Genomic DNA, 26658 nt, shown 5'->3' with positions numbered 1-26658 from the left:
GGGTGGGTTCACCGGGGATACCCCCCCCCCCCATCAACGAGCCTGGGAAGTGGCTGTACCGTGGTGGAATGACACAAATGCTGTCTTATATACAGTATTACGCTTATTAACGCAGTATAATATGTATCAGTATTCCGTGTAGCTGTATACAGTACACTGTTTGTTATACACTGAATACAACAGAGTCAGCACAAGATGCTGTTTTGCTGAATAGTGAAGTCTCAAAATCGCTCAAGCCCCCTAAATAACATCCCACGACGCAAGAACGCACATTTGTAAACCAGATGTTCACACACACACACACACACACACACACACACACGCGCACACACACACACACGCACACACACACACACACACACACACACAGTGCCAGCTTTTGTACTGTTGCAGCTGAATTCCAACATTTTTGTTGTTGTGGTCCAAATCATGGCTCCATGGCCCAAAAATCCACAACGTGTATCGCTGCCGACCCGAAAACACGTAAAATGCACACGCCCCCCCCCCCCCCCCCACATCACACCAGATGAACCACATGCTGAAAGGAACACCTCGTCTCCAGTGGACATCGTGAAGAGCCGATGCTGCTTTGCCTCTTCGGCTCTACCGGACGCCCACCCGCAGAGTGCAAGGCGGCATGGCGGATTCAGGAATAGATTCACACAGATGTGCTTCTGTTTCAACACAAAGGAGAAACAAACTACAGTGCAGATATTTGAAATCCTTACATGTATTTACTTTTAAATTAGAGCAACAGAACTCTTCAGCAAAATAGAAAATAGATTGTTTACACAAACAGACAAGAGAGGAGGCCGCCTCCTCACATGCTGCTGCGGGCCACAATCACAGCCTCTGGCCTCCAGACGCTGCTCACACACACACACACACACACACACACACACAAGTAGCAGAAAGCCCACAATGCATCCCACAGGGTAACAATTTGTCTTTTTTGTTTTTTTTTACGCTGAAACATAAAATGGAGCTTGTTCTTCTGTTTATTTTTTTACGCTGCATCCGAGCATTCAAATTGTCATTTTCAGGGGGCAGTACTCGGCAGGTGGCGCTGATCATTCCGGCACCAGCCACGGCTCCATGATGGAGGAGAGGCAGGCTGAACGAGCTGCAACCAGCGACCTCTGGGGTGTGTGTGTGTGCGAATAAGAGGGAGCGAGGGTCTTGCACAATGCTCAACCCTCCCTATTCCCGCGCAGCATGCGATGAGTCAAAGATAAAACACCCCCCCAGAGCAAACGGTGCCAGCTCAGATCTGCAGCTCCGTGTCGTACGCACATCGCTGCAAAGCCCCTTTATAGGCCTTTAGAAATCTATTCTCTTCTGTCAACTCTCTGAGGCGCCATGAAAGAAATACACCCGAGTGGCAAACCAGATCAAACACGTCATCTCTCTCATCTCTCACAGGGGCCGAGCGCGTTTGTTTCATTTGGAGGCCGCTGACGGACACCTGGCAGAAGTCAACGGTACGCCATCAGGCGTTAGCAGTAGCGGCGTGCTGTGGAATATTAAAGAAGCAGGCAGCGGTCTGAGACGGCGTGAGGCCTGAATGACAATGAGGGCACAGCATGTTCCAGATATTTAACCCACATTAGCGGATGGCTTCATTTACATTTTTTAGATCACTAACCGTTTTGCATGTGTTCTCGTGCACATGTTGCACGTGGGCTCTATAACCCACTGCTGTACAATAAAGACGGTTCCAATGAACCCAGACGCAGACTGAGGATCTGACCCGGCAGGCAGCCTGGATGGCCAACAGGCGTGCAGCTACCTGAAGCTGTGGGCAGGCTGATGCGTGCCGTCTGAGGGGAACTAAAAATACAAAACCTCCATTTTAACATGAGCAGATCCTCTGGTTCCTGCTAGCCGGATGTTTCTCCCCGTCTCGCATGGTTTATTTCCAAAAACGACAAATACACACGAGAAAGTTAGCGTACGGCATATCAACGCCAAAGCTAACAGCTGTTATAAAGTACTTAAACTACAACAACTGAGGTAGACCTTCTTATAACTGCATGTCTGCACTGGTTTTACTTCCCACAGGCGAGATGTGATGAATCCACGTATGAGTGAGAGTTCAAATTAAAAGCTAGTTTCACTGAAATGCTGTTCGTTGTAGAGGCCAGGCTCAGTAACTAATTACAAGGAGCGTGGATGAAGAGGATGCCCCCCCCCCCCCCCCACCGGCCCGACCTCGACGATTAATGCTTGTCGCTCTCATTTGTAAAAGTGACAAAAATATGAAATCATTTCAAACAGAAATCATTCACAGCCGCTCGACATCGACCGCGAGCGATGTCGGCGCTCGCGAGAGAGAGAACTCACAAGCGGAAACTGCAGCCGGTGCTTTGGACACGTGGTAGAACGCTTCAGTGTGACGTCCAAAACGACCCGTATTACAAGTTCAATTTAAGCCGTCTCACCCTGAATGTGATTTTTAAACAATAAAAGACGCAACAGAGGCGAATGTTTCCGAGTCGCTTCTTACAGCAGCTCGTCTGTTCCGTATCGCTGAAGCACAGCATCGCTTTCATCCTCCGCTTCCTCTCTCTCTCTCTCTCTCTCTCTCAGCAGAGTGTTGTGCTGAGGCCGCTCTCTCATTTTCTCATTTGAGGCACGAGTGACTCATTGAAGACGATGCTTGATCTCGCTCTTATTTCCCTGCTGCCGCCGCAGCCTTTACGGGACAGAAGCGGCTTCTCTTCCGCCGGTCAGAGATGATGAGGTAAGTCGAAAAGTGTTTGTGATGACGCTCACAGGACTTCAGTTAAGGTCTGTCTATCATCTATTTCATTTACATTGATGCTAAAAAAAAGAAGAAGATGCATTTGCAATGAAAGAGTCTCGAGGATGCATGAGCAATTTAAACGTTAGCTTTGCATTTCCACATTTATGCGCCATCTGGGAGAATATTCAGATCTGCGGAGGGTCTTTTTTTTTTTGGGGTGCAGTATCATAAATCGTCTATATTACTGTAGAACTAATCTTCCTTCATCTTATTTCCTTCAGAGGATTGTTAGATGTCTTCCAGTACATTCATTTCGTGATTGTCGAGATTACTTCCTGCGTCACGGATACTATTACGACAATCATGCTAATCTTTCCACGCTGCCAGCTTTGCTTGTAGGTCAGAGACAATTCACAAGGAAGCAGCATCTGTGTTTCGAACTGTTGTCAATAATAATAAATAAAATATATATATCTTCAAGGCAGAGGTGTTCTAAATTCCAAACCTTCTCAGGCTTCCGGTGCCTTCAGCATGTTTCAGAAGAGAAAGGGAATCAGTGCCTTCCTACTTTTAGGGTAGTCTTCAAACTTAGTGAGGTACCATCTGTGGAGAGAAAAAGACAGAAGAGGCATTTACTTCCAATAAAAAAAAATACATTTGATTTGTGTGTGATACACTCATGAGAACCTGATTATTTCCTGTGTGTGTGTGTGTGCGTGTGTGTGCGCACTCACTTGTGGTGAGCCACGGCCCTGCTGGCAAGGACTACCGTGGTAAAGATGGCAAAAGCTGAACTGTGAACAGAGCGGGCAGCCAAAGCGAATCCTGCCCACTCTGTTATCTCCCCCAGGAAGTTGGCTCCAGACACATATTCAAACATTCCACCTGTGTTTGGAAGACACAGGAATTAGGACAGGCATGTTCCTCTTTTATTAGGATGCCCAAAAGGGGAAAAGAAGCCAAAATGTTTCAATCTGATAGAAAATAAAAACAGCTTTTGCATCGCTGGCGGGTAAAGGGTGAATCATTTCTCGCATTAGATTAACATAAAGGTACCGCCACAGGTTCCAAATGAGATATCGCAGCATTGATAATAACATTTGCACAGCAACAACACCAACAACAATAATGAGACATCAAAAACAATAACTACAACAAAAATAATGTAGCACAGGCTAAAATAAAATGGCCATGTCAGCTTGAGGTTTGTTTTACTAATTTATGGCCTCGTGCAGAAAATGATAACAAACAACAACCTCAGAATCTGTTTGCAGTGTGATCCTGTATAATCAAGAGACCGCTTTGGAAGATTAGCATTTAGCTCTGCACCAAAAGAGACAGACTTCAGTGATGGTGAGATTACTGCCTTCTTGACTTTATCACCCCACAGCAATGGTGGAGAAAAGAATCAAAATTAGAGTTCGCACTAAAATGTAAGATCTGTCTTTAAGAGAATACAAGTATGTATTTTTTTAATCATGACGTTCCCCTTCAAATTAGAGCTTAAGCGTTTCCACCCATAGACTGCTGAGGGTTTCTTTGCTTTGTAATACGAGTACAGAAATGTTTGATGTGCTGAGGACGATGATCGGCTTAAGTTTCAGATGGAAGGTTTTACCTGTGGGGATCTTGTAACCGCTCTCTCCAGGTTTTCTCAGACTCCTTAGGATGTGGTCAGAGTGTACATTCAGCAGCCAGCCGACCAACCACAGCACGGACCCTGGAGAAGAACCCGTCCGTGAGCCGAACACAAGACCCACAGAATACGTTCAGTTTCCCTTTTCCTCCCCCAGAAGGAGGAGCACATAAATACCACTCTCATATCCATGCGAAAATGAAAATACCTAAGTATTACGTATACTTAAGTGTTACTTAATCTCATTAATCATCTAATAGCCCCACAATTTCTGCAAAAAAAAAAAAAAAAACAAGTCTGAGTTTTGCTTTCAACCAATGCTCAGAAAGCAAGCACATGAACGGATTTGCATATTCAAATTCACATATATATATTAAACTGAACTGAACCAAAAATAGGCTTGCAAACACTCAATACATAACATTGTGGGAAAAAACAACAACAACTTTGCGTAAACATCTAGCGTGCCTCGTAATGAATTTTCAATGCAATCTATAATCTTAAACATTTCAGATGCGGTGCTGTAACTTCTGGCATGTTCTTCTGGCTTTTTGTCACCCAAAAAGTTTCAAGCACAAAGTAAAACAACGAATCTATTTACGTTGAAGGTGGGGGACATATTATGTGTCTTTTTAATTTTCATTTATTGTTATTTTGAACCTGTGGAGTAATTTATTGTTATTTTATTGGTATTGTTAAATGTCGATGATTTATGTACAAAGGACTTTCAACGGAAACAAGACTGCAAGGGCTTTTTTGAAATGCATATTTATTTATTTTCTGCTTGAAACAAATGAATAAATAAAATAAATAAATAAAATAAATGTTCCTCTTAGACAGGATGCTTGACTGTACTTGTACTGTAATACATGCTACTGTTTGACTGTACTTGTGTACTTGTACTGCAACATTCTATCTAATAAACATATTCGTCATCATCATCACATACCTATGATGAAGCGTGGATGCGTAACCCAGCGTGCAGGGTACTCCGCGTAGTGGCTCAGGTACCGGATCTGCATGTATCCATTATAGATGCAGAAAACAAAAGCCAGGACAAACGACGCGAATGGAGTCGCGTTGCCTCCTCGGATTAAAAATGGATAAACAAGAGATCTGTAGCGGAAACAAAATATCATCAGGACAACTCGGATATTTCAAATTAGTTAGATTATGTACATTTATTTATTTTTTAACTTACCTCTGTATATAATGGCAGAAATACATAACAATGAGAACCCGGTTAGGAAGCAATGCTGTTTTTGCAGAGGTTGTCCAAAACACCAGAAACAAAGGCACCGCCAACGCAGGAAGCTCCTGAACGAACCAAGCGAGCCTGACATTGACCGGAAGTCCGTATTTGCTGGAGGCATATCGCCCGTAGGGGACGTTTTCAAATAGCAGCGTTACGAAAGTGCAGGCTGCCATTAAAACCATAATGTAAGCCATACAGTCCAAGATATACAGCTCCTCCATTTCTGAGGAGAACATTCTGGAGAACAGCGAGTCCGTGTCGGGAAAAGCTGCTGTTAACAGAAAAATATCGAAGTAATATCGTAAACCATTAAACAAGACGCTGTAGCGACACAGAAACTACACATCGGGTACAGGCAGGCACGCGACTGCTGACGCGCGCCAAGTTGATAAACAACCAATCACAGTCAGTGAACGTTTCGCTCGCTCACATCAACCAATCAGAAGCGCCGGTTCGTAATGGGACGGACACCACGGTGTGCTTGCCGATGTATACGCCTGTTCACAGATGAAAGACAAAAAACACAAAAGAAGATATGAGACTTTTTGAATTATGTCGTTTTATCAGAATTTTACATTAACGTGCTCTTTATATATTGCACATTTTCATACTTGCCACAAAAATAGCTTATTTCAGGGACACGTTTAATCCAGGCAGATTTTGTGGCCACCTCCGAAGGTCCTTATTCACGTGCGTCACAGGCAACGCGTTCTGAGGATGCGCAGCGTAGCAGTCCATCCTGTTACAATCAGTAGGTTTATACGGGCTGAGGGACGCTTCTTCTTCCGCAGACTTTTCTCCAAAGTTGTCTGCTACCGGAACATGGGGAAAAGAAGCAGGCAGCGGCAGAAGAACCAGCCGACTGGCAGAGACGATGCTGTAAGATTCTCATTTCTGTTGAAGCAGCTCCTGCTAATATTAGGCGCTAAGTGCTCGGTGAGGTTATAGAGAACATTCGTTTACTAAATCGGAAGGAAAGGGAATGGTTGTGAGTCGTAGAAGTTAACCTTAGAGCTATGACATCGTTATACAGATGCAAAATAGGAGCGTTAGCTTCGTTTAACACAGCTAGAAGTGTGACTAAACCTCTGTCTGGATTCTCTAAGCTAGCCCGGAATGTAGTAGATTATCAGAATTTAGTCCACATTACTTTCAGACGTTCTTTCCTCATAACTGTGTGGGGAAAAAATAAATCAAGAAATTGCTCAAATGTCATTCAGAAAGTGTGTGCGAATGTCGTCACACTAAATAGTCATATGACAAGTCCTGCAACTTCTGTACCGATACATTTGTGGTTTAAAAATACTTTCAATGCATTCTTTTTAGTGCAAAAGTTTGTATTTTGACTTGGTAAGGGTTTTTTATTATTATTTACAGTAGTTCAAGTACTGAGATGAATACGCATGGCTCTGCTGTGGAAACTGATGAACAAACACTGCATTGCAGGGCAAACAACTATTCTGCCTTTTATACTAATGGTGCAGCATATGTGGCAAACGTGTATCTCCTGTTGGTGAAATAATATTTGTACAAATTGTACAAATCTGAATACAGCAAGAATGAAAGTTGCTAACCTCATAATCTTACTTTTTGTTAAATCATATCAAACCCCGCCTTTATGCACGACTGACGGCCTTTGAAGGCTTTGTTTCTCTTGTGTCAAAATTATTAGCTCATTTTTCTTGAACCGCTTTTTCCGTAACCGGGTCACGGCAGGGCGGTGCTGGAGCCGATCCCAGCAGTCTGTGGCGAGAGGTAGGGTGTACACCCTGGACAAGCCGCCAGTCCATTGCAGGGCCACACATAGACAACCATTCAACGCACTTGCGGACAAGTTGGCGTCACCGATTTGCTTAAATTGCATGGTTTTTTTTGGTGGCGGGAAGAAGCCAGAACAGACAAGGGGCGAACATACAAACTCCAAGTTGCATTTGAACCTGCGAATATCTTGCTGCGAGGCAACAGCGCTTACCACTGTGCCAGCATGTAAATATCAGGCAGCCAAATATCTGGTAATGGACCACTAGTTCTTTGGCGCATTGTAAGGATCGCTGTCGAATCAAACTGCTTTTAATTTTAGCAGATAATGGTCCGTTTTACTTTGTTTCTTAATTTCCCCAAACAAAATACTGCCATGATGGAAGACCTTTCGTTGCTGCTGTTGCTCAGTCCAATAAACACCTTCTGATTCGGATGTCTTCAGGGCTGGGGAGCTGGCTATGCTGACATTGTAAAGGAGAACAAGTTGTTTGAGGAGTACTACAAGAAACTAGGATTAGTGCCTGATGGAGAGTTTGAACAGTTCATGGAGGCAATGAGGGAACCACTGCCGGCAACCATCCGCATCACTGGATACAAGAGGTGAGCTGAACACTATTCTACCTGGATTCAGATTGTTTGATTTGTCCATGAAAGGTGCGTAATGCTCATCAAACTTGCAAGATGTGGAGAATAGATTGTAATTCAAGTCTCTTCTGAACAAGCCGCCATTACGGTGTACATCGTGCACAACTCGCATATTGTCGATGGGAGCGGTTCAAATAAACTGCATTCGTGACTAAATACAGTCTCTCTTGTTTTATGCCTCGTTTCAGCCATGCCAAAGAAATTCTCCACTGTCTGAAGGAAAAATATTTTAAGGATATTCAGGACCTTGAGATCGATGGCCAGAAGATTGAGGCTCCACAGCCTCTAAGCTGGTAAGAGCTCATGAGTTATCCAAGGCTAAAGGGACCTAGAAACTCTCCACACACACACGCACGCACACACACACACACACACACTGTGTCGTGTCCTCTCCAGGTATCCTGATGAGCAGGCCTGGCACACAAACATGAGCAGGAAGATCATCAGGAAGTCTCCGCTGCTGGAGAAGTTCCACCAGTTTCTCGTCAGCGAGACTGAGTCGGTGAGTCACATACCGACAGAACATTTACCAGGAGCACCTGGTGAACCCTGTTAAAGATTACGTTACGCATGTTTGAGCGTTATCTTGTGCATGTTCACAAAATGTGCTCTGGATAGGCATTTGAAAAATATTACCAAGATGATCATCAGCGATCAAAGAAATTGTCGTTGTAGGGTAATATCAGCCGGCAGGAAGCTGTCAGCATGCTTCCTCCTCTCCTCTTGAAGATCGAGTCCCACCATAAGGTAAACGCTCTTCCTTCTCTGAATGTTTAGAAAAATACGATTGCCTGTACTTGAGGCATTTTTTTTTTTTATACCTCCGCCGAGGTGTTTATGTTTGCGCCTGTGTTGGTTTGTTTGTGTGTCTGTTAGCAAGATAACTTAAAAGATTCTGGGCGGGTCTTGATAAAATGTTGGGAATGTTACCAGGAACGGTTCATTAACTTTTGGTGATGATCCAGAAGAGATCTGAGATTCTGGATCACTTTGAAATATTCGGTAACATTTGCAGTCAATGGAGCTTCAAAATCTGTGCCTCAATATCTCGGTTGATGATTGATGTGTTTATGGAGTTTGACAGTCGTGTAGGGTGAGGGCCGCTATCTCTCTACTGAATTTCATCTGGATCGGATCCAGAAAAATATGACATTTTAACATTGAAAAATCCATTTATGGATTCAAATATCAGTTAAAAATACACATGAACTCCGATTCATTTTACTTTTCATGGTTGGTGTATAAAGATACCAACAACAATTTCATTAACTGCACAGATCCTGGACATGTGTGCAGCTCCGGGGTCGAAGACAGCCCAGCTCATTGAGATGCTCCACGCTGATATGGATGTTCCATTTCCAGGTAACGAACATTCCAAACAAGACCAGATTTAGTTTGTATTTAAAAGAAGTAGAATAAAAGTCTGATTATTTATAATTAGGAAAGAGAAGCTCTGCAGGTAATTCCCTATTAAAGCCGTGCAGGAGTAAAGGAGCTACCCTTTTACACTGTATTTCCACTTTAACATGAAAGCATGCGGTTCAATGTTTTACCCTCCAGAGGGCTTCGTTATTGCCAATGACGTGGACAACAAGCGCTGCTACCTGCTTGTGCACCAAGCCAAGCGTCTCAACAGCCCGTGCATCATGGTGGTCAACCATGATGCCTCCTGCATCCCCAGGCTGACTATCGACTCCAACGGCAAGAAGGACGTCCTCCTCTACGACCGCATTCTGTGCGATGTCCCCTGCAGGTCGGCGAAACAACCTTTTGATGTTTCAGGACATGCTTGGATGGAGAAACATCCTTTTTTCTTTATGGAATCTACAATAATTATACGGCCAGAGCGGAACTAAATTTGTTTGCGAGCGCTGTGCGAGTTTAGGCAACCGTTGTGCAGGAGCCAGGAGGCCTTGCCAAATGTGAGGGAAGGGAAGGGAAAACTGTGGAGACGGAGGAAGGCAGGCAGCTAAAGCCTGTCGTTTAGACAGTTTCTTTTACCCTGTGAGATGTGTCTGGAGATCTCTGGTGGTTCCAGAGCCTCAGGCCATACAAGAGATGTGTCTGACTGGTGCTGCCGTCTGCTTGGTGTTATGCAGCGGCGATGGGACCATGAGGAAGAACATAGATGTGTGGAAGAAATGGACAACAAGCAACAGCCTGCACCTCCATGGGTGAGTGTGTGGCGCCAATGACTTCTGGATGAAGGAATAGAGCGATGTCTTTTTGGGTTCCAAGTAGAAAAAGCGATGCGTGCGTTCAACAGGCTTCAGCTGCGCATTGCGGTGCGCGGCATCGAACAGCTGGCTGTGGGCGGGAGGATGGTGTACTCCACCTGTTCACTCAACCCTATAGAGGATGAAGCCGTCATCGCGGCCCTGCTGGAGAAGAGTGAAGGTGATGAACGCATGCGCGGCTATACGTTCATTAATAATGTATGGGTTTACTTATACTCACACCGAGTTTTATATTTCCCCATTAATAGCGTATTGAGTTTATCGAAGCTGCTCAGAGTTGGTTCCGTCTCCCTAAGGTGTCTAAAAATGTTCTAAAACGCAAACGTACTCATCTGAGATATAGTGAAATGAGAACTTTTAATCTCAGATTCATTGAACTGAATTCATCGAAATAATATGAAAGCGCGCTCGGATGAGTTTTGACATGATCCTATGACGGGGATCGATTTCAAAATCCTGGATGATGAAATCTTGTATAAATACGTTTGAATTCCCACACAGAACATCTCTGGTCTGTTTTCACACAGTTCAAAGCTGCTAGTGAAGAAAGCTTTGTTTTCCTTCCTCCATGGAGGAATAACAGATTTTATATTGTAAAATCATAACTGTTGCTGACAAACAAAATATCAGCAACTGTAGTGCCTTAAATAGAATCTCCAATTTTGAGCTGCTGAATGAATCAGAATGTGTGAACATTAAAGCCAAGTTAGTCGATTGTCTCTGATGTCCCCATTGCCAGGAGCGCTGGAGCTGGCCGATAGCTCAGCTGACCTCCCAGGACTGAAGTGGATGCCTGGGGTCACTTCCTGGAAGGTACGGGACCGTTTCTATTTCTAAGGGAAATTTTAGAATTTCTTGATTTATTTTTGGTTGGATCACTTAAATAAGAAACCGTCTCCATAGCTGATGACCAAGGAGGGTCAGTGGTACTCGGACTGGTCTGAGGTTCCGAGCAGTCGTCACACACAGATCCGTCCCACCATGTTCCCGCCAAAGGACCCGGAGAAACTTGCGAGCATGCATTTGGAGAGGTGGTAAGTAGGCGCTCACCTTATTTATTTATTTTTAACAATTCAGCGCTTCTCCCATAGCACTCCGAAAATGTGATGGAAAAGTCATTCAACCTTTCCCCTACAAATCCTCAATTGTACATATTTTTTCTCCTAATTATTTTCTCCGGAGAGGATTTTGTTGTCATGAAAGGACTGAGTCGTCTGTTTTCATTGATGCCCAATTATCTGAGTGATCTCTCTGGTTTATTTCTTGGCACATCTCTGCACACAAACACACACACACACTGGATGCATTTTATGTACACCACACCCAGAGGGGGATGATGTAATTTCTGCTTTGAAGCCTTTACTCTAATTCTCAGTCTGGGGCTGGCCAGCAGGGGGCGGTATTGTAACATTTTGCTGACCATCTCTGTATTTAAATCTGAAAAGTGCGTTTGTTTATCCTCTCACTGTGTATGTGGCACCATAATGCTCAAAAACCTTGATTAATGCTGCTCTGTCTGTCAGTATGAGGATTCTGCCACATCACCAGAACACTGGGGGGTTCTTTGTAGCTGTACTGGTGAAGAAAAGCCCAATGCCTTGGAACAAAAGATTTCCCAAGGTACTCCTTCATTCACTATTTTCTTTTTTCCCCACTTACCTGTTTAGCAATAGTGACCACAGCAGGGGTTCTCTCATCCCCCTCCCCATTGTCCCCAGGTGAGAAAGGACATACCGTCCATCTCTGGAGGCTCCCTGGCAACCTCGACCCCCACTGATGCTCCCCACCTCCCAGAGAGTGCTGTGGAGGAGGAGGAGAAGGAGAAGGGAGGGACAGAAGGAAAAGTCGATGGGGAGGATGAGAAGGAAGCTCCCACAGCAGCTGCCTTGGCTCTGGAGACCACTACTGTACAAGATGGAGTGTGTGGGTAAGTCAGTGTTCAGCCAATGAAAATGAAGGTAGCTGCAGTGTTTTGAACGAAGGATCACACTTTGCATTAAAAAAAAAACGATCCTTTTGATTTTGGTTTTTAAACTTCGGTTATGTTGTCATCAGTATAAAATGCAACGCGTTTTTCCTGACCACTGACATCGGCTATTTCTGCACCGCATCTGATATAAAAGGGGAATTATTAATGTCTGTCTCCAGGCCTCCAGCCGCAAAGAAGATGAGACTGTTTGGTTATAAAGAAGACCCCTTTGTGTTCCTCACTGAGCACGACCCTGTCTTTACCACCATACAGTAAGGGCCTCCCTCCATTTGAATCGGGCATGAAAAGGATTTTGGCACAAGCAAAACGATTTGTTTTTGTTTCTTTCTAGATCTTTCTTTGATGTGTCGCCCAACTTCCCCAAGGTCAATGTTCTGACAAGGACCCACGAGGGCAAGAAGAGACATTTGTACATGGTGTCCAAAGAGCTCCGCAACGTGCTGCTCAATAACAGCGAGCGCATGAAGGTGTGTTGCTTTAAGTTCAGGCTTTAACTTTAACACTGAAGTGTAAAATAAATAGACGCAGTTTGGATAATGTTCTGATATCTAGATTGATTATATTTCAAATAGCTTATTGTTCCTCTTCAGCATGAATCCATTTTTCTCTAATATACTTAAAAGAAGCGTTCACCTCTGAGCTCTTCACTTCATTGTGTCTCACAGAGAGATGCAAGTTTGCGTAGTTAGTCGCTAGAATCCGCCACCATTGTGCCGTCACGCTGCTGCTTCTGTCCTCTCTCAGGTCATTAACACGGGGGTCAAGGTTTGGTCTCGTAACAGCGATGGAGAGGAGTTTGGCTGCGCCTTCAGGCTGGCTCAGGAAGTAAGAATAATAAAAGTACTGCAATTTTCAGCATCGTATCCCTACACGCTATTTCAGCGTTAAACGATCGGAGGAGTAAATACAACTCTCTGTAAATTTGCCTGCTCTTTGTTGAGCCTAGTTTTATGAATATGAATATTATCTTGCAAACATTGTCTCCACATTTTATCTGCAGCTTTTTTTCGTAAATCCTGGATGGCTTTTTTTTTCTGTCCTTTTCCAAAGAGGGGATCCTTGCATAACAGTTAATGCAATTTACAAAACTGAAGCATCTGGATTTGTTCTCGGTAGCTGCCGGCCACTAACCCCCCCCCCTTCTCCCCCCCCCTTCCTGTCCTACCAGGGCATCTACACTCTTCAGCCCTACATTCGCTCCAGGATAATCCGAGTGAGCGTGGAGGACATCAAAGTACTGCTGACCCAGGAGAACCCTTTCCTTAACAAACTGGAAAAAGACGCTCACGATCAGGCCAAGAAATTAGGCAAGCACGGCAAAAGAGTCTGTTCCAAAACAGACTGCTATTTGAATCGAATATTCAGAAACCTAAAGCTCTGTAATTAATCTTTACTGCAAATTTGTGCTCCTGCACATTTAATCTTGAAACTGGTAACTGAAAGAAACTAACTGGTGTTGAGCTGCCTTTGAGCAAGGCACTGACCCAACATCAAGGAGCGGAGTCATCTCAACTAAGAACAGCTGCAGTTGTCGGTCTGGAATGATTGATTTGTCTCTAATTGACCCTTCTCTCTGCAGGTATGGGCAGCATTGTGTTGACTTACATTCCCAACCCAAAGTAAGTTGTTCTTGTTCGTATTTATATTTTTTTAGTGGGTTTTTTTTGGTCGTTCCTTACCCCCCCCTCTAACCCTCTTTGTCAGTAACCCAGCAGAGCCTCAGTGCCCCATCCATCTCTGCGGCTGGAGGGGTAAGACATCCATTCGGGCCTTCGTCCCCCGCAACGAGAGGTTTCATTACCTCCGGATGTTAGGCGTGGAAGTCTTCCGAGACAAGCAGGGAATGGGCCGGAAACAGAGCGGCGACGGGAAAGAAGCCGTCGAAAAGGACGCAGAGGAGGAAGAACCGAAGGGAAATGAGCTGGAGCTCGACCCGGAGAGCGGAAATGGCTCATCGGAATCAAAGATGGACAGCAGCAACAAAGAGCCGAGTAGCTGAGAGGGGAAGAAGAGCAGCCAGATGAAGATGAGCAGCATTGACTGAAGACGGGTCAGAGCTCTAAGAGCCCTTCAGTTCGTCCACAACCACACTGTGTGGAAGGAGGGCCTCTATGGGTTTCTTTGTTTAAGGACTCCTTCCTGGAGATGGATGCAATGGACATTTTTGATTTCAACCAGGAGTCGGCTTTTAGTTAAATGTGGGGTTTTTTTTGTTTTGTTTTTTATGGCCAGTTTTATGTTTTAGCAAATCTGCGTGGTATCCGTCTGCTTGGCTGCTCCGGTTCAGAGAGGTTTAACCCTTATGCCCTCCTCAGTTTGGCTGCGTTACAGATTGTGGCATGAAGTTTTACGAGAATTTCTTTTTATTTTTTTTTAATAGTTTTGAAATCCAGTGCCTTTTACTCTTACATGTCATTTATACTCACTCCATTGAGGCATTATTTATCCTCTGTACGCCTTCGTGAGGAAAAACCTACACAAAAACGGCTATCGGACTTCATCTTTTGTGTTTTTCTTTTGTAAATCACTTGGAAAAATCAAAACTACTTTTCTTCAAAATGAAATGCCAACGTTACAGAATGCAAGGTTTCATACTGTGATGATAAGGAGACTAGAAAATCTGAAAAAAAGTGTCCAGAGGAATTATTTGGCACCACATGAAAAAACTACCGGTAATCAAATCAATTTTGCTGCTAATCTTTGACACATCCAAGACTGTAATCACCATCAAAGCCTCAGCCGCTTGCCATCGTCCCTGTGGCAATAAAAAAAAAAATCGAGCATTTAAACTGCCATTTAATGGGTTCATTTTGTTCAAGTGATTGTTGGGGGGGGGGGGGGAGATAATAGCAGTTTTTGTGTACATGTCCGTTTTTGCCACGAAGGTGACCAGAGAGGAGTAAATTTGAGGGGCAAGCAAAGTTGAACAAACTCATTTTCTACGCCTGCAATCAAGCCAAGATAATCAAGTTGTGAAGTGTATGACATGAAGCAGTTGTTTTGTATGAACAGGAGGGACACACAAAAAAATCTAATAAAAATGTTCAAAACAATGTGCAGTTCATCAATATTTGCAGGTGCACAATGTTCTATATGAGCAGCAGTCTGATGGCCTGCTGGAGCTGGTCCCAATGCGTGGGGGCCACACAGAGACAATCATTCACTCAGACTATGGACCGTTTTGAATAATCAGGTGATCTGAATTGCATGTTTTTGGAGGCGGGAGGAAACCGGAGAACCCAGAGAAAACCTATGCGCCCATGGGCAGAATTTACAAACTCCGCACAGATCGGATTCGAACCCGGTACCGCCTCGCTGTGAGGCGACGGCGCCGGGGAACCATCGTTGTTTGGCTATTCATTAAATAGTTGTTGGTGTCACAAGCCAAAAAATAAAATCTCATCGGATTCGTCCTCCTGGGACCATGAATGCCTGAACGGATTGTGCTGAACTAATGGAAATGTTGGTCTTTTATTTTCAGAAGCCTTTAAAGCAAAAACCGAGTGTTTTCAGACCCATTAAATTAATTCATGGCTCTAAAACTGAAAACAAAATCATCCTTGTGGCGACAGTATATTTGCTTCATCTCAACCACAGTTGCCACGGCAATATCACTACACTGGATGGTCAGGCGGACTGACATCTCTCCTGTTTGTTACCCAGTCCGGCTGCCATGACAACCAGCCCCCTCACCTCTCTCATGTGGCAGAAGAGAACTGAAGACCGAAGGACCAGATAGATCATCGTGCTCACCTCTCATTTTATTCTCCCAACCTGCGCCTCTCTTTTCTTCCTCCTCCTCTGCTGTCCTGTTTTTTTTTTTTTCACATTTTCTTTTTTTTTGGGGGGGGGGGGGGTTGTTTAATCTGTGACCTTTACGGTGTGTGACAGCTCTTGCAGACGGGAATAGGGCTGGAGCAAGAAGATGGGGAGCGAGTGGAAATGGCATGTCTTCCTCCTCTTTTTTTTGGTTGCCAAATTAGAAAGAGCAGGAGGTTTTAGCTGCTTGTGGGGTGAGTCAAGGGTCAACAAGGAGAGGAAGATGCACCAATATTTGGTGCTGAGTAGAGCGAATAGCACATGAAAAGTGAAGGAGTTTAAACTGATAAAAGCCTTTGGAGGATGGAGAACGAGGGTGTGGAGGAATACATTGAATTGGACAGATAGAGAAAGGTTTGGAGATGAAGCAAAAGTTGTTCCTGAGTCATTGGCCTGTCTGTGTGGGAGCGTGTTGGAGTAAATCCTGTGTGCACTGGCTTGTTGGTATGACTGATACGAGTGATGTCATCAGCTCTGTATGCACATGCATTAACTTTAGGTCTTTTCCTCCCCTTCATCCTCTCTCCTCATTTATTTTACTTTCTATCCAGCCGTTACCTCTAACTTTTTTAATGCCTTTCATTTCCTCTTTGGATTCTCTGTCCCTGGAATAGCTTTTCTTTTCTTTTCTTTTCTTTCAGGGACATTAATGTTTTTTGGGTGCTGTTCTTCTGCTTATATTGTTTGTTATTGGAATATTCTTTAGGCAACAGCTCAATTGTGTCAGCTGAAAAATAAGCATTCTCATTCACGGTAGGCTATAAAGCACGACATTTACATTTTGTTACTTTGATGAGTTTGTCGCTGCCCAACCTTCCCTCCAGGTCTCCAAAAAATCTACAGGTTTTATTTTAGACTACATTCCATTACAAACCTCGTCATGCGATTTGATCCTTTGCTCAGATCAGATTTGCTCATCTTGACATTTCAAAGGCATCAATGGTCTGCGTCTAGCTCTAATGTCAACACATCTCTCATCTGATATGGCCGGATTCTGTTTATCATTTTATACGTTAAGTTAGAGGGAACATTTTGTTCACAAAAAACTCACCCAACATTTGTTATGTAACTTCTACTTGCCAACTTGAATATTTAATCATATAAACTTGCTGCCTCCTCCGCTCACCTCAACATGAGCGATGAGTATACAGAAATAAAGTGTGACGTCATCAGAGTTCTGCTGCAGACAAGGCACGCGCTCAGTGCCGCTGTGCTGTGGATGTCCCCTCCTCACCTTTTTCTTTTCCTTCCTCCTCCTCCTCCTTCATCCCCTCTGCAGTCCAGTGCTCTTGCACGCTCCATGCACTCCAGCTCCTGGCCTCACCGACACGCGTAGATGTTTTGGGATTATATAATCGAGCTATTACGCAACGCTATAACAGACTGAGGGAGCTAAATTCACACACACACACACACACACACAATGTGGAGGGAAGAGTGACAGAGAGGATGGGGGTGGGGGTGCATGTCTGTGTGTGTGTGGTGAATGTTGCGTTTCATGTTTGGATTAAACCAAATCCCGCTCAGTTCTACACATGTGCACACACACACACACACACACCCACACACAACCGCTCGCCCTTTTAAAATCCGCTGGTAAATCTCCGGTTATGTGTCTCGGCTCCCTCTGACAGTGTTATTGCACGAAGCCCTGTGTGTTTGTCTTTATTTGTGCACATGACCTAATGTAGAAGCGGTTGCGTTCCCACGGCACGCATAGACGGACCCATCTCTGGCCGACTCTTATCTAGCAAATGATGATGTGGCTGCAGGCATTAAGCCCCCCCCCCACTCCCTGACCCTGATGTGCACTAGATATCTGTGTCTATAAAAGACTGTGCGTCTGAATGTGTCATCTCTGGATCCAAGGTGTAAACCGGAGCTTGCAGGTGAGCGCGCTGCTGTTCTTGCATCGGTCTGAATGAATGCCTAGAGAGGCAGGCCTGCAGCAGCCTTCACCGTTATTGTAAACACCTGAACAACATCCGTAGAGCCTCTTGAATCTCTCTGCTCATTGCTTATTAGAAGCAAAGTATGGAATTCTATTAAGAAATAAGGTCTTTATTATTTTGTTCTTCACATTTGGTTAGAACGGTGATATAAACGCCGCGCAGACCTAAAATAAGGAGTGAGTAGATGCACACAGTTATGGTTACTATCATTGCACTGGGTTTGACAAGCACACAATGTCTTCATGCCAGTCAAACCACAGGTCACACACAGTAACAGTGCAGTCAAGAGTCAGTGCTTACAAACTGTACTTACTTGCTGCCTGTCAGGCTGATTGATCTCAAATTAGATCCAAAGACCCCCCCCCCCCCCCTCTGCACCACAGAGAGAAAGATGGGGTAGTATATCATCATGACAGTTTAGGGTTAGTTTGACTTGCCTCCAAGTGTACAATATTTAACTGCCCGTTCTCTCTCTCGCTTTCTTTCTGCCTACCTGTCTCTGTTTCATCCCGTCTCAGCTGACAGATCACCCAAAATGAAACCGTAATATTATCCATGCATTCCATTGAATTCTGTTTAGTATAATATTCTAAACTGAGATGTATGAGAAAAATACACCAGCAGATGATCTCTGAAATCCTCTCAGATGAGAAGATCTGCTGGTTGTCTTGCGATCCAGGCTCAAAGCAGTCGGATTGCTTCTGTAGGTTGTGGCCCCTCTGGACTGCCTCTCCCTGCAGACTTCAGATCTGTTGGCACTGTGGACGCCTTTCAAAGACGGCTCAAGACACATTTGTTTAGCGCTGTCTTTGTATATTCTATCGTTGCCAAAGGAGCCAACGTTTTCACTGGTGCCTGTTTGTGTGACTGTTGGCAGGGTTTCACAATAACTGCTTGACATATATTTATGAAACTTGAGTTGACAGGAAAAAAGTTTCAAGAGGAGGTTTCGACTTTTTCCAAAGTTGTAAGATTCAGCTATTTTTTGGAACAATTTAGAAAATAAATTATTTGGCTGATTAACACGAAGCTGGGTGGAAGGTTGAGGACAACATTTCTTACTTTAAAGTTTCGCCATAGTTATCGATCACACAACGACTCAATTTTCATGAAGCTTGTTTTGTACTTGCAGACTGGTTTTATATAGATCAAATGCCATTGGAGGCGTGTGCTCTACTGAGTGCTGCTCTAGTTCCTGTTTTAATATGTTTTACGTCTGCAGCTTTGCTTGTTGCCTGTTTTTCTTTGTGACGACTGCCTATAGTGTTGAAATGTTTATGCATTCCTAAGTTAAAAGGCTTTTCCATTGTGTGTTTGCTCACAAGGACATTGCGTGCCTCTGTAAATGACTGACGATGGTCTATGACTGCTCTGTTCGTGATTTGGACTGATAAGAATATAAATAAATTAACCGTGAATAAAGATATTTGCATTGCCCGCTATGCAATAGATTCATAGACAGTGGCTGCAGCCCGATCCAGCTGATTATGTTCTTTCTCATTTGCTTTCCTTAATTCAGTTTGCATGGCCATTTTTCACAAATCTGCCGCTTTAAGAAAAAATGTACAGTTGATACTCCACAGGTCAAAACAAGATGAAGTCCTTAAACACAGCACTGGGCCCTGTTATTTGATTGTCCTTGTTAAATGTGGACCGAATCTTGCGTTTTCCAAACCAAACAGTGCTGTCGTTCCTGCTCAGCGTGAAACCAGAATCTCAGCTGAATGAAAAAAAAGAAGATAAAAAAGTGCCTTCTGGTGTGTGGCGGGGGGGCGGATGATAGAGGAGGACGAGGATGATGCAAGAAGGAGCAGGATGTGTGAGAAGAACGCGTTGGGTGATGGGATGATGGGGCGAAGGGTAAGGGTCCGTGAGAGTTAAGGGATAAATGAGAGAAGGATGAGGGGCAGACAGACGGAGAATTTAGAAGTGTGTGTGTTGGGGGGGGGGGGGGGGGGGGGGGATGTACAAGGCTTTATTTAGTGCATGCCTGCAGGTGTTGCCTAGTAACAGAGGGGAAACAGATCGAGGGAAGAGAGCTGGAGAGAACATCTCCCTTTATCTTTTTCATTCGTTCCCTTTTAGCTCCTGGCCTTCCAGTCTCCCAAAAAGACTTCACACAAAGACACTCTCTCTGTCATCACAACGCACACACACACACACACACACACAGTCCTGTGACTAATTAGCAGTCATGATGGCTGCTGTCCTCCTGTCAGGAAGGAGATGAGAACAGGAGCTAAAGAGAAAAATTAAGTAGGAAAAGGCACCAAGGTGGAAGAATGCAGGGAAACCCTCCTGTCCAAGAACAGACTCCAAGGTCGTTGCCATAGCATTTGTTGCTGTGCGAGACGTTTTGCTCTGTGAATGCTTATTCACACGGAACCGTTCGTCGCCAATTCCTACCAATATGATGGATTTTAATGACTGATTTGCATTCAGTGTCCCAACAGAGAGCTTCTAAATTGCGTAAGGGAAGCAGCTCAATAAAACACTCGCTGCGCTGTCTTAGCTCCCATCCAATCATAACCTTTCAAGGTTACATTGAGGGCACCCTGAGAATGGGAGTGTGTGTACGTTAACGACTGGTTCCTTGTGGGCTTGCTGTAAAATGCAGAGGCTAACAAATCAGCTATAAAAGAGAGAGACAGACAAAGTATCTACCTCGATTTGTCTCGTTTCCGCATTTAAAACTCCCGTGATGATTTTGCGTCATGCTTGAAACAGATCCTCCTCTGTGTCTGGAAGAAATTGTATCTCTGATGTGGCCACTGATCCACGTTTGTGTTTCATATCGGGACCACCGATGAATGCTGAAGTGTTTTTTTTTACTTTCTATGAGCTCTTCCTCAAATGTTAAAGACTCCTACATCGTCCTGATTTCGAGGCTGCAGAGTGTGTGACTGCTGTTTACTGCTCATGTTCATGCATGCATGTCTTTGCGGCCTGGGAAAGGGTGTGCTCTGCATTTTAATATCCCATCCCTCACCAGCTTTTCTCTCTTTCTCTTCTTTGATTTTCCCTTGTAGTTCCTCTCTCTCTATCACTGTCTTTGGGAGAGTATAGGGATCACTTTGTGTTACAAGCCCACATCCAGATGTGAGTTCTTAAAAACAACCTCATTGAAATTAAAGCTAACATCATGCATCCTCTTCAAGGAGTTCATTGAGAATCGATGATGTAACCGTTGCCAGTGCCCAGCGGTCAACATTGATCGAAGTAGTCAAGGCTGACCCTGATGCACATGCACATGCACATGCACATGCACATGCGTATGCACAGATGAGGGGAGTCAAATTAGTCCATACCAAAAAGCTGCCTGGCTTCGCAGAGAAGAGCCGGTGAAATACATACATTCTAAAAATACATTTTCCCACATGCACTGTGCTATATAAAATATTTATAGTGAGCTCGAGTCAGCTAAGAATGACAAAGAGGGAGGGGAAGTAGCTGCGAAAGCTTGCGGTAGCCTCCATTCCAGTGTGTGAGCTTACATAAGAGCTAACTGCAGCTTGAAGGGGAGCACCGAGCTTTACACGCTCTCCTTGCACACACACACACACACACACACACATGGAGATGCACTCAGAGAGGTCTGGAGAAAGAGCATCAAGAGGATGGGGAGAACTGATTCTACTACTCCAGGAATCGGGATTTATCACCCCTTTGTGTCCCACAACCTTCTCTTCCTACTCATGTTCTGGTGTTACAGTTCATCGCGAGAGGCCGTAGAATCTGAGGTGATACAAAATAGTAAAGACTCACAGTTTCATTAAAGTCTTTTATTGACAATGACCTGTCAAACCCAGTAAACAAATCCCTGGGAGGAACATGCAGCGTCAGTGTTGCAGGGAGTGGGGATGAGTGGGAATGTGCTGAAGGGAAAGACAGCCCAAATAGAAAGGAAGGTGTGGGGAGACCTTCTCCAGACTGGCTGCTGCTTTTATATGCATGTGTCCCCTGCCACTGATCGAGCTCCTCGTCGGTCTGCGGCCCTGCAGGAGGTACTGCTGGTGGGTGACACAAGCAGAGGGACTGTGACAAAGGAAATGACATTAAATCTTCATTTCAAGTGAATAAATGTTCGATTTTTTGCATGCAAGTCCACAAAGAGCGACTATGAGTATTATTATTTTATGCTGTTCACATTATTCACATCTACAGGGTTTCATGTGAGGCCTTCATGTGTCCCTGATGTCAGTTCTAATCAATGTTGGTAATATTATTTTGACACTGTACCATAATCACACAAAACACTGGCATTGACCTTGGGCTGTCCCCGACTGGCACCCGAGGCTGGTTGTGTAATCGGGTAGGACATCCTGTCAGTCAAGCAATATGCTTTAATTCAAGCCTGATAACAATTAGCTCACATTAAGACAAAATTTATTTTTCATCAGCTTTGAATCAAATCGGGGGGATTTTGGATGAACATCAAGAGATCCCAAGGTGCACAAAAACACATATTGGCATCAGGCAACAGTCTACGTTTTAAACAGAAGTGTGTGTGAGCTAAAGGCTGCAGTGTGATCTATTTTTCACACCCATGTCGATCACACACACACACACACACACACGCACAAGGTCAGCCTTATCTATATGCGGAGTCTTCCCTCACACATACACACTGACCTATCCATACATTTGTGTATCAACACAGAGAAACAATTCATTATTTAACACCATCTGTCCATGTGCTGTGCAAAAATACATAATGCACGCAGCCTGCACTACTGAAAGCACATCTTTGGTGTTCCTCACCCGCCACTGTAACCATGGCAACGCATCTACACACAATATTTCCTGTTGTTTCTCAGAAGAAGAAGAAACCTGCAGTCCAATATTTTTTTTAAAAGAGCATCAAATATATGGCATCATTGGTTCAACATATACATTATGTGTGAGCCATATACCAAAGATTCAAAGACATCTCCGGTATTTCTTGCAGTGTGGAAAAACTGCTAGAGACAGGATGAATCGACTTCTGCGTTGAGAGGGCGGATCTATAATTCAGCACAGGCTTTTGGATGGCTTGCCCCCAGAGGTTTCTGGCCCCTCTGGCTCTTCTTCTCTGGCCCTTTCCGGCTTCTACTGACCCTCTTGGTATTAAGAGCATCAGCAATTCGAAACAGAAAGCATTTGAGAGTGACAGAGTTAAAATGTGTCTTAAGGTGTGTGGCTGATCTCTTAGAGACATTCTGGGAAATGTCCACGCCATTATGTGTGCAGCGAAGATGGAGCAGAGGAAATGGGAGGCTTGTAAATCATGTCTAATGAAGCTAAATATAATTCAGATGGAAAGGAAAAGCTAACTCCTTGCTCATAGCGCCCCGTGGCCTCACTGCAGCCCCTTTTTCTTTATCAAAATCCTCACTTTCTTAATGTCACGCCTTGCTTTGCCAAAGGTCACTGTCTCTCTATAGCTGATTCATCAGGGTTTTATTTTTTACTGACACAAAAGTAGTAGATAAAATATTGATAACTGATTGATTCAATTAGGCTTCAGTGGTTTGTCAGTGACTTCGAATGAAACATAACAGCATTATGTTAAATTCATATTTACAATCCAGACATGTCTTTTTAATCTAACAACCAAATTATTGAACATTTCCTTCAAGATAAATATACAATATATTCATATTTATATAGAGTAATCGAATCTAAAGCATCTCTCAGACTGTCATGAAATAATTCCATCACTCTGTGCTTTGCTTTTACAAATCATATAAAGTTTATAAACAGCTTCTTCTGGGGAGATTTGGGGTGGCTATTGTTGTTGTTTTTTAGAATAAAGTAATAACCTGAATAAACAAACTGTTTTGATCACCTTCCTCTGAGCTTCCTTTCTCACCTCACACCGCCTCCTGTTTTATTCTGTCTGTTTTGGATGTCGTCTGTGTCGAGGTAACCTTCGGGGGATTGAGTTTTGTAGTCCCACAATTTAATAATGAATGCTTTTGTCTGTCGCTTCGACTCGAGCGAGAGCAAACACACACACACACACACACACACACACGTAAACATCACTTGCATGAAGAGCTGACTTTTTGTATGCTTGCTGTGTTAGCTAATCAGTAAAAAGGAAGCTTCATTGCTTGCCCTGGTGCCCTCGGAGCATTCGGAATGGTGTCATCAATATCTTGCTTGCGCTCTCTCATCATGCATTCACTTGCTCAGTCTCTCTACCACACTAATGAGCGTAAGGGAAATATCAACCAGGCCAAAACAAGAGTGCTCAGGGATCAATTAATTGGTATCCTGTCAGCAGTGATGACAGCAGTGAGTGTGTGTGTGTGTGGGTGCACCAGGATGTACGCTGCAGATTTGCATAGTTCAGCAGATGCGAGTGTTTGTCCAACGCCTGTGGTGTTGTGATGCTGGCTGAAGTGCATCGTATTTACTGTCCAGACACGAGATATAAACATGAACCTAATCTTTCCCTGAGCAAGAACTTGACATCCCTTCCTAAAAGGGACACGTCTGCTGCTTTTAAAGGCCAATTAGATGTCGGTGTAACAGGAAGAGCACAGGCGTAACTAAAACACAAACAGGCAGACATGGATCTGGATCCGGAACCGCGGGATGGAGTGCACTCGCAATTAATGGGATTAATGGGAGGTGCATGTGCTGCTGATGATTTGTTCATGCTGTGATGAGGAGTCATTCCGTCATCTGTGAAAGGACATATTTTGTAAAGTGTGAGTAAATGCCATCCCTGAAGTGACGCAGTGGCAGCGCGCCATCTCTTGATCTGAAGGTGCCACGTGCCAACTGAAGTGACATCCCTGCATGACATACTGCTGATTTCTGCCCGCCTCTTCAATACAACATACAGTAATATCCTGAGAAATCTGAGCCATTGCCACTGAGGAGTGTAAAATGACGGGGACACATAGGCTGTAAATAATCCTGTGTTTTAGCCAGAACTTCAAAATGTTTCTCTTTAATAAACATCTAAATTGACACATCAGGAACGTCAATTCAAATATTTGTTTGTGTGTGGCAACAATGGTAGGTCATGAGCAGTGTCTGAATAGTAAATGGCATTTAACAGAATAAAGGAGGTCATGTTTTTGGTGCTTGCATGACAATATGATCCCAGCAAATGACCTTGGAGAAATGAGAAACAGGGGGGGGGGGTGTCCTTTTAGACATGCATTCTGCTCAAAAGTGCATTTAATTCCACCATTAATAAAACTGCTTAAATCTCTCAGCAAGACCCCTACACACTGAAGATGGTAGAAAAATGTGATGGCAGTAACTAAAAGTAGGGCAGTGAAGGGGTGGGGGGGGTCACACTGAGGCCGCAGCAGCCTGCAGTGGGTCATTAAGCGCAGCAACAAACAGCCTCCAGGTGAGCCATGAGCTCACAATGCAAATGTGAAAGAAAACATCAATCAGTTGAGTTTGAATAAGCTGTAACTTTTATTGCACATTCCTGTTTGGTCTTGCAGTGACCTTCCACCTTTTGAAGTTTTAAGAACTTGGTCTTGACCAAACACTCAAGTCAAGGAGGAAGAAGTCGCCCCACAGTAACTGATCACAGGTCAGATGTGCGCATTCCCTTTTAGAGATGAGATTTGAAGCATAGGGAAGTCATTCTGACTGGAGATCTGAGACGATGGGAACTTTCAGTCCAGATCTTTGCGTTGACGGTGTCATTTTAAACTAAATCAAGGACCAATTGGGGAAGGGGCAGTAGTGACATCATTGAAGGGACTAGGAAGTATCTAAGGGAGCATAGCATACGCACACTCCCAACTCCCTTTGTACCACCTTCCCCATCACACAAATACATCATTCTTTGTAACCCCCCCCCCCCTTCTCCTCGTTTTCTTGTGACAACACCTGCAACATGCTTCAAATCTTCATTTTGGCAAACCACAAATAAATTAAAACACAGACATTCATTTAACACAATTAAATGACATTTTTAGGTCGCTCTGAAAGAAACAAGAAATATACATACAATACAGAACCCAAATAAGAAATTAAAGAACAACAAAAGAGAAACGTTTTGCATTTGTTTGCCCCCCCAGGGTTTTTTTTCTTGCTTTTCTTGAAAAAAGATATACAGCAGCTACCAATCACATATCACATGCAGATATAATACAACACAACCAGCTTTCCCAGTTAGTGTCTGTGAACTACCAATCTAAACTATATCACAAAATGTTTCTCTTGAAACCAGCAAACACTCAGCCTTTGAGATATTCTAATCAAGTTTAGTCTTTTGTTGTTGTTGTTACAAGCCAAGCGATCAGGAGACGATCGACCCTGCGCTAAATAGCCAAATTGAAAGAGGACTAACATACCAGATGGTGTGCTGCGTCTTATTTTTTTTTTTTTACATCTGATGCCTATATAAGACACGTATTTGGCCACACGTGCACACGGACAGACATTTGTTATCGACCACGACGTGTGGCGGGGCGTTGAAATGTGGCACAGCCTGATCCAAATGATGCAAGCCAGAGAGACGATCAGCATCGAGCTGCCCTTGCATAACCCCGGTCCACTCATCCAACCTGCTTTCTCCCTACGCTTCTGCATCCCCTTGAAAAAAATAAAAAATAAAAACAAGGCGGGAGCTCAAAAATGACAAAAATGTCAGCGC

General features: G+C 44.0%; 2 protein-coding genes across 2 annotated transcripts; one reads left to right on the top strand and one right to left on the bottom strand.

Moving 5' to 3' along the window:
* Window positions 1-551: 551 nt before the first annotated feature.
* Window positions 552-5983, bottom strand: srd5a1 (steroid-5-alpha-reductase, alpha polypeptide 1 (3-oxo-5 alpha-steroid delta 4-dehydrogenase alpha 1)). The gene is made up of 6 exons (XM_068747418.1): window positions 5584-5983; window positions 5332-5498; window positions 4365-4466; window positions 3481-3631; window positions 3252-3349; window positions 552-674 (listed from the first exon to the last, which is right to left on the bottom strand). The coding sequence occupies exons 1-5, from the start codon at window positions 5871-5873 to the stop codon at window positions 3283-3285; spliced, it is 777 nt and encodes a 258-aa protein (XP_068603519.1). The 5' UTR covers window positions 5874-5983; the 3' UTR covers window positions 552-674; window positions 3252-3282.
* Window positions 5984-6459: 476 nt separating this feature from the next.
* Window positions 6460-15069, top strand: nsun2 (NOP2/Sun RNA methyltransferase 2). Its single transcript, XM_068747167.1, has 19 exons — window positions 6460-6516; window positions 7841-7998; window positions 8232-8336; window positions 8440-8545; window positions 8719-8790; window positions 9321-9405; window positions 9604-9796; window positions 10143-10217; window positions 10310-10440; window positions 11020-11093; window positions 11184-11314; window positions 11804-11900; window positions 11999-12207; window positions 12429-12521; window positions 12602-12737; window positions 13015-13095; window positions 13439-13577; window positions 13850-13889; window positions 13975-15069. Exons 1-19 carry the CDS (start codon window positions 6460-6462, stop codon window positions 14267-14269), a joined length of 2277 nt encoding a protein of 758 aa, XP_068603268.1. The 3' UTR covers window positions 14270-15069.
* Window positions 15070-26658: the final 11589 nt, after the last annotated feature.

The sequence above is a fragment of the Brachionichthys hirsutus genome, chromosome 13, assembly GCF_040956055.1.
Source record: "Brachionichthys hirsutus isolate HB-005 chromosome 13, CSIRO-AGI_Bhir_v1, whole genome shotgun sequence".
Classification (NCBI taxonomy): domain Eukaryota; kingdom Metazoa; phylum Chordata; class Actinopteri; order Lophiiformes; family Brachionichthyidae; genus Brachionichthys; species Brachionichthys hirsutus.
Note: the sequence above shows the minus strand (reverse complement) of the source record. Positions and strands in the feature narration are given on the sequence as shown.

What these genes read in the sequence shown, in the direction of transcription:
- srd5a1 (XM_068747418.1), bottom strand. Translation starts at nt 5,873, where the DNA reads ATGTTCTCCTCAGAAATGGAGGAGCTGTATATCTTGGACTGTATGGCT. An exon ending in GCATCCACGCTTCATCATAG is followed by an intron (nt 4,467 to 5,331) that starts GTATGTGATGAT and finishes GTTCTTCTCCAG; the next exon opens with GGTCCGTGCTGTGGTTGGTC. An exon ending in CGGTTACAAGATCCCCACAG is followed by an intron (nt 3,632 to 4,364) that starts GTAAAACCTTCC and finishes TTCCAAACACAG; the next exon opens with GTGGAATGTTTGAATATGTG.
- nsun2 (XM_068747167.1), top strand. Translation starts at nt 6,460, where the DNA reads ATGGGGAAAAGAAGCAGGCAGCGGCAGAAGAACCAGCCGACTGGCAGA. An exon ending in CGCATCACTGGATACAAGAG is followed by an intron (nt 7,999 to 8,231) that starts GTGAGCTGAACA and finishes GCCTCGTTTCAG; the next exon opens with CCATGCCAAAGAAATTCTCC. An exon ending in CGATCAGGCCAAGAAATTAG is followed by an intron (nt 13,578 to 13,849) that starts GCAAGCACGGCA and finishes TTCTCTCTGCAG; the next exon opens with GTATGGGCAGCATTGTGTTG.